General features: G+C 40.4%; 1 protein-coding gene across 1 annotated transcript; it reads left to right on the top strand.

Annotated features, from left to right (window-relative positions):
• The first annotated feature begins 124 nt into the window (after positions 1 to 124).
• Positions 125 to 11,591, top strand: bco1 (beta-carotene oxygenase 1). Its single transcript, XM_085362486.1, has 11 exons — positions 125 to 194; positions 281 to 409; positions 533 to 662; positions 8,375 to 8,522; positions 8,615 to 8,765; positions 8,863 to 9,083; positions 9,206 to 9,463; positions 9,550 to 9,655; positions 9,796 to 9,884; positions 10,964 to 11,075; positions 11,263 to 11,591. Exons 1-11 carry the CDS (start codon positions 131 to 133, stop codon positions 11,409 to 11,411), a joined length of 1,557 nt encoding a protein of 518 aa, XP_085218612.1. The 5' UTR covers positions 125 to 130; the 3' UTR covers positions 11,412 to 11,591.
• Positions 11,592 to 13,327: the final 1,736 nt, after the last annotated feature.

The following is a 13,327-nucleotide window of genomic DNA, read 5'->3' as shown; positions in this document are numbered from 1 at the left end:
GATTGCTGTACAGACAGATAAGATAAATTGCCCTTTCATAACACCCCAGTAAAACAAATGGGAGTGGTTTGTGCTCCCACAGTATTTAACTTACTCTGACACTGGCGCACTCACTGGTCTGTCAGCGAACATGTCGGTAGACTTTTCTAAGAACGCAACAGAGAGGCCCGAGCCTTGTAAGGCAGAAATTAAAGGTGGGTCCGGTTTTATACAATTGTATTGCCAACAAATGTTCAGATTTAAACTGCTGCTGTGAAGACTGTGATTTCATTTCAAATAGGGAATATTCCCAGCTGGCTGCAAGGAACGCTCCTCCGAAATGGCCCTGGCATCTTCACTGTGGGCGACACCAACTACAACCACTGGTTTGATGGGATGGCCTTAATGAGTAGCTTCACCTTCAAAGACGGTTGGTACAGCAATTCTTACCTGTGCACAGCTGCTAATCTGTTAATTGCTGCAAAAATACATAAATAAAACAAAAAAAATGTAAAGCGCACAGATAAAAGACGCAGTATTTGTTTCCTTGCAGGTGAAATAATCCATAGAAGCAGATTCCTCAGAAGTGACACCTATAAAGCTAACATGGAAGCAAATAGAATTGTTGTGTCCGAAATGGGGACGATGGCTTATCCAGACCCAAGCAAGAACTTCATCTTCAAGTGAGCATACTCTTTATTGTTACAGGCAAATTCAGCATATTTGATATTTTTCATGAAATAACTGCAGTAGTCTTCGTTTGTAATTCTTTATCAACAGTTGCAGTATTTATTTGGCAAACAGTGCCGTTATATACTGTAAGAACTTTCCCTGGCATCTAGATTTGCCAGCATTAGTCTGTTTTTTCTGCTGTCTATTGTAGTGTACAGCAATATTTTTGCTGTAAAGATAAACCCTATGTTACTGTGCTTTATAGAATATAAACGTAACAGGTAAATACTGCAAACTGTTTGGATGCCAGACTACTTTTATTTAGTTAGGGGGTGATCGTGGCTCAAGAGTTGGAAGTTCGCCTTGTAATCGGAAGGTTGCCGGTTCGAGCCCCAGCTTGGACAGTCTCGGTCGTTGTGTCCTTGGGCAAGACACTTCACCCGTTACCTACTGGTGGTGGTCAGAGGGCCCGGTTTGTGCCACCAGTATCCTGCAGCCTCGCTGGACACTGGTCTCACTTCTGTCAGTGCGCCCCAGGGTGGCTGCGGCTACAATGTAGCTTGCCATCACCTGTGTGTGAATGGGTGGATGACTGGTTGTGTAAAGCGCTTTGGGGTCCTTAGGGACTAGTAAAGCGCTATACAAATACAGGCCTGTATTTGGCCAAATACAGGCCGGTACCCATCCTATTTAGGGATGGGTACCGGTATCGGTTCTGACATAAAAGGTAGTAACCAGACCGAAAAGCAGCGCACATTTCGGTACTTTTTTTCCTTTGGATTCCAGCCAATCATTTTACCTTTGCGAGCGTAGTAGGCGGGCCCAGGTACATACGTTCTTTTAGAGCAGAGCTTAAAAATGCCCAAAGCGAAGCGGTCGAAGTCTGGCTGTACTTCACAGCAAAAGATGCAAACTCAGCAGCCTGCAACAAGTGCTTTAAGGTGATACTGTGCAAAGGAGGTAACACCTCGAATCTGATGAAACACCTGGCGACGTATAGCATTTTGTTAAAAGCCGAGAAATACGCCGTATTTGACTGCGGTCAAGTGAGCCCTCACTTACGAAGTCGCAGTCAAGCTAGCCGCCCCGCCAGCCGCACCTAAAATGTTGTTGCACTACTCTTACGCATATTACGGTATAGGTGCCGACTGGCTTAGAAACGCAGTGTTTTCTGTCCTGACACTATTTTACTTCACAATCCACTCCCAGTTTTGGTTAATCTCCACTTTCACCCCTGTGATCCACAGCCCAAATTACTGTATGATTCAGAGAAAATTAACAATAAAATTTACCCAATTTACTCAACTATACTTTTAATGTCCTCATCTTTGAGCTCAGATTACAGGAAAACTGAAAGAGGTGACGCAGATATCTCACTGGATTCTGACTCTGGGTGACCCCCACTCTGCATGCTGTGATCCACAGCCAAAATTACTGTACAGTTTTTGAGAAAATTGATAGTAAAATCTTCCCATTTTGCTTTACTGTACTCTACATATTGACATCTTTGATCTCCGATTACAGGAAAACTGTAAGAGGTGACGCAGATATTTCACTGGATTATGAATCTAGGCCATCTCCACTCTTCACCCTGTGATCCACAGCCAAAATTACTGTACGGTTTTTGAGAAAATTGATAGTAAACTTTGCACAATTTACTCTACTGTACTCTATATATTCTCATCTTTGAGCTTAGATTAAAGGAAAACTGTAAGAGGTGACGCAGATATTTCACTGGATTATGACTCTGGGTGACCCCCACTCTGCACCCTGTGATCCACAGCAAAAATCACTGTATGGATTTTGAGAAAATTCATAGCAAAATCTTCCCATTTTGCTTTACTGTACTCTACATATTGACATCTTTGGCCTCAGATTACAGGAAAACTGTAAGAGGTGACGCAGATATCTCACTGTATTCTGACTCTAGGCTGTCGCCACTCTTCACCCTGTGATCCACAGCCAAAATTACTGTACGGTTTTTGAGAAAATTGATAGTAAACTTTGCACAATTTACTCTACTGTACTTTTAATATCCTCGTCTTTAACCTCAGATTACAGGAAAACTGTAAGAGGTGACGCAGATATTTCACTGGATTATGACTATGGGTGACCCCCACTCTGCACCCTGTGATCCACAGCAAAAATTACTGTACGGATTTTGAGAAAATTGATAGTAAACTTTGCACAATTTACTGTACTATACTCTATATATTCTCATCTTTGAGCTCAGATTACAGGAAAACCATAAGAGGTGACGCAGATATTTCACTGGATTATGAATCTAGGCCATCTCCACTCTGCACCCTGTGATCCACAGCAAAAATTACTGTACGGATTTTGAGAAAATTGATATTAAAATCTTCCCATTTTGCTTCACTGTACTCTACATATTGACATCTTTGAGTTCCGATTACAGGAAAACTGTAAGAGGTGACGCAGATATTTCACTGGATTATGACTCTAGGCTGTCGCCACTCTTCACCCTGTGATCCACAGAAAAAATTACTGTACGGTTTTTGAGAAAATTGATAGTAAACTTTGCACAATTTACTCTACTGTACTTTTAATATTCTCATCTTTGACCTCAGATTACAGGAAAACTATAAGAGGTGACGCAGATATCTCACTGGATTATGACTCTGGGTGACCCCCACTCTGCACCCTGTGATCCACAGCAAAAATTACTGTACGGATTTTCCTGCTGTCAGCATGCCAATTGCACGCTCCCTCATTGCTTGTGGCATCTGTGGCATTTTGCTGTGAGACAAAACTGCACATTCCAGGGTGGCCTTTTGTTGTGGGCAGTCTGAGGTACACCTGTGCACTACTCATGATGTCAGATCAGCATCCTGATGTGGCACATCTGTGAGGTGGGATGGATTATCTCAATATGGCAGATGTGCCCACTACCACACATTTGGACTGATTTGTGACCACTGTTTGGGAGGGATGGTTATATTGTGTATCTGGAATGAATTTTAGGTCTCTACGTCCATCCCATGGGGAATGGGAGCAGTAACAAAGGTGTTGCGTTTATATTTTTGTTGAGTGTATCTAAACTGTGTAGTAGTAATATGAGAAATCAGCAATCTGAGAAATGTAATTTCTCACCCTGACCGGTTGAGGCAGATGGCCGCCCCTCCCTGAGCCTGGTTCTGCCGGAGGTTTCTTCCTGTTAAAAGGGAGTTTTTCCTTCCCACTGTTGCTCATAGGGGGTCATATGATTGTTGGGTTTTTCTCTGTATGTATTATTGTAAGGTTTAACTTATTATGTAAGTGCCTTAAGTTGACTATTGTTGTGATTAAGCACTGAATAAATAATGTCTAAAACTGAAGTTGATACTTGAGGTGGTGTGTGAATGACATTTTGAAAAATTTAAATTGTGTGTGGAAAGACATTTCTTGTAGTTAAGCAAATACTTCAATGAACTCATTTTGTTTGGTAATGGAATAGGATTTAATTTTATCAGAAATCCGTACAGTAATTTTGGCTGTGGATCACAGGGTGCAGAGTGGGGGTCACCCAGAGTCATAATCCAGTGAGATATCTGCGTCACCTCTTATAGTTTTCCTGTAATCTGAGGTCAAAGATGAGAATATTAAAAGTACAGTAGAGTAAATTGTGCAAAGTTTACTATCAATTTTCTCAAAAACCGTACAGTAATTTTTTCTGTGGATCACAGGGTGAAGAGTGGCGACAGCCTAGAGTCAGAATCCAGTGAGATATCTGCGTCACCTCTTACAGTTTCCCTGTAATCTGAGCTCAAAGATGAGAATATATAGAGTACAGTAGAGTAAATTGTGCATATTTACTATGGATTTTCCCAAAAACCGTACAGTAATTTTGGCTGTGGATCACAGGGTGCAGAGTGGAGATGGCCTAGATTCATAATCCAGTGAAATATCTGCATCACCTCTTACAGTTTTTCTGTAATCTGATCTTAAAGATGAGAATATATAGAGTATAGTACAGTAAATTGTGCAAAGTTTACTATCAATTTTCTCAAAAACTGTACAGTAATTTTGGCTGTGGATGACAGGGTGCAGAGTGGCGACAGCCTAGATTCATAATCCAGTGAAATATCTGCGTCACCTCTTACAGTTTTCCTGTAATCGGAGCTCAAAGATGTCAATGTATAAAGTACAGTAAAGCAAAATGGGAAGATTTTGCTATGAATTTTCTCAAAATCCATACAGTAATTTTTGCTGTGGATCACAGGGTGCAGAGTGGGGGTCACCCAGAGTCATAATCCAGTGAGATATCTGCGTCACCTCTTACAGTTTTCCTTTAATCTAAGCTCAAAGATGAGAATATATAGAGTACAGTAGAGTAAATTGTGCAAAGTTTACTATCAATTTTCTCAAAATCCGTACAGTAATTTTGGCTGTGGATCACAGGGTGCAGAGTGGGGGTCCCCCAGAGTCAGAATCCAGTGAAATATCTGTGTCACCTCTTACAGTTTTCCTGTAATCAGAGCTCAAAGATGTCAATATGTGGAGTACAGTAAAGCATAATGGGAAGATTTTGCTATGAATTTTCTCAAAATCCATACAGTAATTTTGGCTGTGGATCACAGGGTGAAGAGTGGCGACAGCCTAGAGTCAGAATCCAGTGAAATATCTGCGTCACCTCTTACAATTTTCCTGTAATCTGAGGTCAAAGATGAGGACATTAAAAGTATAGTTGAGTAAATTGGGTAAATTTTATTGTTAATTTTCTCTGAATCATACAGTAATTTGGGCTGTGGATCACAGGGGGGAAAGTGGAGATACACTAAAAATGGGAGTGGATTGTGAAATAAAATAGTGTCAGGACACAAAACACTGCGTTTCTAAGCCGGTCTTCACCCATACCGTAATATACGTAAGAGTAGTGCAACCACATTTTCGGTGCGGCTGGCGGGGCGGCTAGCTTGACTGCGACTTCGTAAGTGAGGGCTCACTTGACCGCAGTCGTATTTGATAGCTTGCTGCGAGACCTCACACCGTGCACATCTACTGCGGGTGTGGTGCCTGTTATCTGACTAGAGCTGGGCGATATGAGATTTTTTCATATCACGATGTTTTTTTCATTTCAGGCGATAACGATATCTATCACGATATAAGCCAAATAACTATATTTGTAAGATTTAAATGTGCCGTTGCTCACAAGTAAAATGTGAAATAATCAGCAGCTTGTTTTTAAATATTTATTTCCCATAATAAGTTCAACAGGGTAGATGTACTTAAGGAACATGAGACTTTTTCAGATAAATAAAGGCAAATATTGCAAACTACACAAAAGACAGCCGCTAAAGCGTTTAAGTTTCAAAATAGAACAAATGAAACAGACTAAATTGTCAATTCCACTTAGAAACAAAATATTAATTCTAAAAATAAATCTTAGTTTGTTTTACAGAAGAACAGACAAAACTGACTAACTTTTGTCAGTATCAAATAAACTGAGAACTAAAAGGAAATTCTCAATCTCTCCTTGTTGTATAGCTTAGCTTTTCAAACAGTTTTAACAGTTACTTTAGTCTGACAAAAGCCGAATGACGAATTAGCGCTTCCAGTCAGAGACTGAGGCTACGTCCACGCGTACACGGGTATTTTTGAAAACGGAGATTTTCCGTTTTCGTTTTAAAAAATAATCCCGTCCGCACATAAAGGGAGAAATGAAGGAAAACGCTGCTATGAACATGCCAAAGCAGCAGGTGGAGCTAGATTCCTAACCGTGCAGAAATGTTGGCCAATCAGAAGTCTAGAAGCCTCGGTGGGAAAAAGTAAACAAAGCTGGGGCATGGAAGCAGAACCGAGTCGTATGTGTGGAGGGACAGTAACTGTGTGTATATGTAAGCATTTAAACACTGCAGAGAGTAGAATTAACAGTATTGTAGAAATTCATTTCACCGAAACAATAACGTGGCGCACAGTGTGACGCATGCACCAGTTTATTGTATTTCCAGACTTGCTTTCGGCACAATTTACAGTGCACGCTACTCTGTTTTTTGTCAGACTTGAAATAGCCGAAATACCTTCAAACTACGGAACTTCTTTGGCTCTTCCGTTCGACAATCTCTCCGGCATTGGAACCATCATCTGTTTTCTCTTCGGTCACGCTCGGTTGATTTTTCTAGTCGGCACACTCATTTCCTCCATTACCTGCTGGCTGCTTCCCAAACAAACACACGTGCGGCTTGGCACTTGTGCTGTACGTAACAAGTGACGCGACGTGACACTGCGGCTGTGATTGGTTCGGCTCTGCGCTACTTGATTTGGATTGGCTGACCTTTTTTTTTTTTTTTTTTTTTTTTTTTTTAAGAGGACAAGAGCGGCGAGGTCTATCGCGATAGCTTAATTTCTCTATCGAGTAAAAGTTATATCGCGATACATATCGTTATCGTTCTATCGCCCAGCTCTATATCTGACCCGGAGCAACATCCCCCAAAAACCCGAAGAATAGAGTCCTGGCCCGTAGCCCTGTCAGTGTAGCAGAAATGATGAGGGATGATGATGGCAGCAGCAGCCGTTCTTCTCTGCGTGAGTAGCTTAATGTTGTTCGTGTTGAGTAGGCTAACCACGTTATTAAATTAATGCATGTAAGGTGAACTAGCAAACACCATCTAGTTACATGCGGCTGTCCTCTTGTTTGATGGCAGATACTCCCTTCACCCTGGCCAAAAAGGCTAAAATGACCAAAGAAAAAGTGGAGAACAGCTAAACATGAGAGGTTTTGGACAAAGTTTGTTTTTTGCATTGTTTAAGCACTGCTTCCAGCCAAGAGTGATACCATAAATCCCCTATAGCTGCAGAAAAGGCTAACATTGTTATCTTTTTACAAAAAAACAGCTGAACATGAGAGGTTTTTGGACCAATTTTGTGTTCTCCATTCTTTAAGCACCGGTTCGAGCACCATTTAAGCACCGGCACCGTTTCAAAAGTACCGGTTTGGTACTGGTATTGGATAAAACCTAAACGATACCCATCCCTACTCCTATTGCAATCTCCATAGACGATATGTTATTTTATGGTTGCATGTCTTCAGTTTCCTTTAAGTGATTTGTGCTACAGAAATGCTGCTGTTCTCTATTATTTGACAACTATGCTGAAGATGAACACTGGCTGAGCACTGGCTGGTTATTCCCAAAACTTTTTCAGAGTGAATAATTTAAATGTTTTGTGTATATTCCTGAGAAAATATATGGTGTCATAATATTTCTCAAAGGTATCCATGTTTATGGTTTCTTGTATGTTTGAAGATTATACATGTTTGTTTGTTTGTTTGTTTTTCTAAGTTTTGTGGTAGTGCAGCTATTAAATAAGACCATGCGGTGCCATTTTTGTAAAATCTGGGTAGTCACTTGGACTACGAGTCTGCGACACAGTTATAATCATTTTTGTGTAGGAACAACCTCGGGGCTGTTTCCCTTACTGCTGTGAATTTTTCACTTAGATTCACATAAGGCAAACATTTACAGGAAATCAGGTTTCTTTCTAATCTGTTCTCTTATTCACAAGGGGTAACTACAGGAGATGGATCCGCATATTTGTGTTGGCACAGATTTTTAACACCGGACGCGCTTCCTGGCACAGCTCTCCCAAGGATTTGTGTCTCCTCCTGCTTTTAAACTGGGGATCTTTTACATGTTAAGCAAATGCATTAACTAGTGCGCTATGGAGGCGCTCTCTTTCCTGTATCAATATCACACTCAAAACCCCCAAACTTTTTACTTTTCAGGGCAATCACCTTTCTCAACCACACAATGCCTGACTTCACCGACAATGGCGCGAGCAACTTCATCAAGTATGGAAATGACTATTATGCCACTTCTGAAACCAACTACATCAGCAAGATTGATCCCGTGACCCTGGAAACCCTGGAAAAGGTAACGCTGCCGGTTAACCTTGAAACGTGTGAACTCAAAACCAAGAAAGACTTTGCTTCAGACCTGATATGTTTCTGAAATATCTCACACAGGTGGACTACTTGAAGTACCTGCCTGTAAACTTAGCTTCGTGCCATCCTCACTATGACAAGGAGGGCAATGCCTACAACATTGGAACGTCAATAGCGACAAAGGGCAAAACTAAATACGTACTGTTCAAAGTTCCTGCTGTCTCAGACAAAGGTCTATAAGTGATTCATGTGTTTTATGTTAAACCTCTAAACTCAACAGTAACACCTACAGCGTTTCCATATTTGTGCTGTCTACTGTCACCTTTCAGACAAAGGCAAGAAAGGCCCTGCACTGAAAAATGCAGAGGTGATCTGCTCAGTCCCCTGCCGCTCCCTTCTCATGCCGAGCTACTACCACAGCTTTGGCATGACAGATAACTACATCATCTTTGTCGAGATGCCTTTCAAGCTGGACATCCTCAAGATGGCTACTGCCTATATGAGAGGAGTCAGCTGGGCAAGCTGCCTGAAGTTCTGCCCTGAAGAAAACGTAAGGAGTTAGTAGGCTAATGAATGTGGATTAATAGACCGGGGACAAGGGTGTACTAGTGTTCAACACTTCAGAAAAAAATGGGATTGACTCTTTTATCTATATCTTTGTTTCTCCATCAGACTCTGATCCACTTGGTAGACAGAAAGACCGGCAAAGAAGTTGAGACAAAGTACTACACAGGAGCGATGGTCCTCTACCACCATGTGAATGCTTTTGAGGACGATGGCCACGTGGTCTTTGATGTCATTGCCTACACCGACAACAGCCTTTATGACATGTTCTACTTGAGCAACTTGAAGGAGAAATCTCAGTTTGATGAAAAAAGGGTTTCCAAGCCAGCTTACAAGAGATTTGCCCTTCCCATCCACGCTGACAAAGTGAGTTGTTTTCATGTAATTCATTTGGTCCTGCAATCGAACGGCTCACACATTAAAGGCTTTCACATGTCGACTGGATTTCGCAGAGCGTTCCAGTTGGAGGGAACATGGTGAAACTCAAGTACACGACAGCCAGCGCTGTGAAGGAGAAAGAAGGCAAATTCATGTGCCAAGCAGAGGTGCTCTGTGAAGGTAAAACCAACGCCACTCAAACGTGTCTGTTTGAGTGGTTCAAGGCAAATGAAGTTTGTTTATTTTTGTTTTTCAAATTGCTGTTTGTCATTTAAAGTTAATCCAGATAGGAGCAAAAACTGTGCTTTTATTTCCATCAGGCTTGGAATTACCCAGAATCAATTATGACATCAATGGGAAGAGGCACCAGTTTGTCTATGGGAACTACGTGGGGGATTCTGCAGAAGTGGTGGGAACATCCGACATTTCAGATTTCTTACATTTTTATAAATATAATTTGCCTATGGAGACCTTTAACTTCCAGAACAGACATTTAAATTTTGGGGAAGCAGGCTGTTCCTGGACGTATTGTTTTACAAAACTAGGGTGAAAAACTACAGTACTGAGAATAATCATTTGAAGCGAAATGTAGCAGTAAAACTTTTGTTTAAGTGTGAATTACACATTGCGCCATAAAACAACAATCCCCTTCATGGCACTTTTGGGTACGCGTGCACATCAAGATATCAGAAACAATGGAAAGAAGACTTCAAAGCTCAGCCCTCCAACAAGAGGCATAAAGTCAGGAAGGCATAAAAGGAAATATTTTGTATTAGACAATTATGTTTTTTTTTATTAATCCTCACTAGACAATCAATTCTAAAAACAAACAGGAAGAGAGCGCTGGCTTCTGCTTGAACCATAGAGGTGACAAAAGACAAAAAAAAAACATGTTAAGTGTCATAATCAGGTGTCTAACCCCCATGTGCTGGCAGAACAGGTTGAATGTACCTCTGCAATGATTCTTCAGTGCTCCACTATCTTCTGTGGGGGGTTAAATTGGGTCAGGTTTAGTGGCTGTTGAAGCCAAAGCATATGATGGAGGAGATTTTCATCATTTTGTCCTATAAATGAGGACATTCCCTCCCTAAAAAAAAGAGGATGTCAAAGTATCTCACAACAGAATAAAGGTGATCCCTCAGAGGAACTTTGTTTTTTAATTACCATATAAGTTTCCCCCTGATAGGAGACACGCCTCAAAGCCATGCCAGCAAAAATGCCAACCTGTGCTCATTAAAAGGACTTGATTCACGCATCAAGTACAAAGTGCATCCATGAGAACATCAGCTGCTCATCATATTGTCCGGCAGTCTCATGTGATATGAGAATTTTACTGTTCTTTCTAATATTTGCACACAGAACAAAGTACTAAACGGGCTGATAAGCCAGTTGTGCTGTGTTGTGTATTGGTATTTCTGTGTCCGTAAATAACTTCTGACCTGCATGGACGTCTTTGTTGAGTGTGTTTCATCTGTTCACTCACTGTAGGTTGCAAAGTTTGACATGGAAACCAAGAATATGGTGTACTGGGATGAAGACAAGTGCTTGCCGTCGGAGCCGGTGTTCATCCCCAGACCAAACGGAGAGTCGGAAGATGATGGTATGAATACAAGTGAATGTGGTGTGCAAAGACGTGACATTTATTCTGTATTTGCTTCTATTGACAAGTTGAAGTTCAAGTCAATAAGAAGGTCTACAAAGATTAGACCAGATCTCCCTCCACTTATCTGTGCCTGTAATCTGTGTTGACAAAGTTGTGATACAATAACCTCCTTCTCCATTTGCAGGTGTGGTCCTAACATCAGTCATCAACTACAATCCAGGCCAGTCGAGCTTCATCCTGATTCTCGATGGGAAAACGTTCAAGGAAGTAGCACGAGCCTATGTGAATACTGAGCTGAACAAGGACATGCATGGATTTTTCATCCCACATTGAAAATAAAAGTTTAAAATAAAGAAAGGGAACTGTGCCACAGTAGCACATGTGGCACAAGCATGTATCGTAAGTCATTTCATTGTATTATCACTGGTATATGGTATAAAGTTAACCTCGTCATTTAAACAAAACACGTACTGTAATGTTACAATGTTACTGATATTACAAGAATAAATCCAACCAATGCTCCATATTTGTGGTGTCATGGCGAAGAGTTATGTACACAAGGTCAAGGTCTCTGAGCAAATACAGCCTTCATGACACAGTGTTACTTGTTTCTGAAGATATAGAAATCTCAGATAAGTTATCAAAGGAGTAAAGTCCATTCAATTAGGCATAGGGTTATAGATTTAGGTAAACATTTATGGTAAACAATTGTTCCCATGTGAAATATGATTGTTGTGTTTCAAGGTACAGCGTTTCTCAATCGCTCTGGTGCAATTCTCACATCAGAATTATCAGTCTCACTACTCTTAACACTTCCCACCCACAATAGCACCTTTGTCGTTGTTTTTGTGCACGCTGCATTATTATTATATTATTCTGAGATTTTTTCCAACCTTTTATTGTCCAATTTTGATGAGTCAGTGCGAGATGTAATCTCAGTTTGTTGTTCTTACATGACAGGAGTGGAGCCTAGTGTGGTCTTCTGCTGCTGCAGACCATGTGCAGCACAGTCAGCTAGATTGTGCGTTCAGAGATGCAAGAAGGTTTTTTCTCTTTTTCGGAGCATTCTCTGTATAATCATCCCTCCATAGAGATCGTTTTGTGGGAAAACCCCAGTAGATCAGTAGTTTTGGACATACTCAGACATATTCACTCACCTTTCGTCCTCATTCATTCAGCTTGAACTTCAGCAGGATGTCTTTATCACATCTACATGACTTAACGTTTTGGATTACTGAAATGTGATTGGCTCATTAGATAATTGTATTAACAAGCAGCTGAGCAGATGCAAAAGTGGTTGCTGAATGTTCTCTCATAGTATATATTTCCATTTCCTGTTTTCTAATGCTTATACTTTCACGTATATCATTTAGCATTTCTCGATTTCAGCAGTTTTCTAAAGTTTCAAAGAAATTCTTCACTTTTAATTTAGGCTGACACTTTTTCCAACATCATCACGATAAAAATCTTACAACATCCATTATTCATCTTTTCATACATCATACTGTTTCTCAATCAATCTGGTGCCATTCTCACAGCAGGAAAGTCACTCTCACTAGTCTCGTATTTCTCAAAAAAATTAAGGGATTTTTCACATTTGCCAAAACATTAACAGTCAGTCACTTTAACTGTGTGATGAATGAATAAACAACTTTCACAAGCCTTTGAAGACTTAAACATCAAAAAATTTAGTTTTTTCCCTCATAATCTTGCTTACTTTTGAAAAAAATCAGCAAAATAGGCCTAATATAGAAGAAAATATTTTCTGAAACAAATGAATTGTGAAGGGTTTTTTTTTAACTTTACAAAAGTGATGAAATGCAGAAAAGCAAACATAATACTCATTAAACTAAATGTATCAGAAAAAAAATAAGGAAATGTATACATAAGTCATTCTAAATACATTTAGCAACTACTTTAGCAGTGGAGCAGGCGTACCTAATAATCACAGTAATGCAAATATCTAATCAACCTTTCACATCAGCGGCAACTCAAAACATTTAGATATGTAGAGATGGTCAAGACAGCACGCTGAAGTTCAAACCGAGCATCAGAACAAGGAAGAAAGACTGAATGAAAGTAATCGAGAAAAACTGAAGAAAATGCTCCACCCATAAGTTGCCTTGTAGCATTTCAAAGGCCTATAACAACAATAATCACTCAGCTGCTCTGTCATTACAGATACAGCTCTGTTGCATGTACCATTTATCTTCAACATTAACAACTCTGGTATCAGTGAAATGAGTCCT

This window comes from Diplotaxodon limnothrissa, linkage group LG9 (assembly GCF_057381915.1).
Source record: "Diplotaxodon limnothrissa isolate DT_005_m linkage group LG9, D_limnothrissa_male_GT1.1, whole genome shotgun sequence".
Classification (NCBI taxonomy): Eukaryota; Metazoa; Chordata; class Actinopteri; order Cichliformes; family Cichlidae; genus Diplotaxodon; species Diplotaxodon limnothrissa.
The sequence above is the reverse complement of the archived record's forward strand: the minus strand, read 5'-3'. Positions and strand labels throughout refer to the sequence as shown.

Bases quoted from the DNA above. Each gene is read 5' to 3' on its own strand.
- bco1 (XM_085362486.1), top strand. From the start codon at position 131: ATGTCGGTAGACTTTTCTAAGAACGCAACAGAGAGGCCCGAGCCTTGT. The intron at 195-280 runs GTGGGTCCGGTT...CATTTCAAATAG, and splicing joins TTGTAAGGCAGAAATTAAAG to GGAATATTCCCAGCTGGCTG. The intron at 9,885-10,963 runs GTGGGAACATCC...CACTCACTGTAG, and splicing joins TGGGGGATTCTGCAGAAGTG to GTTGCAAAGTTTGACATGGA.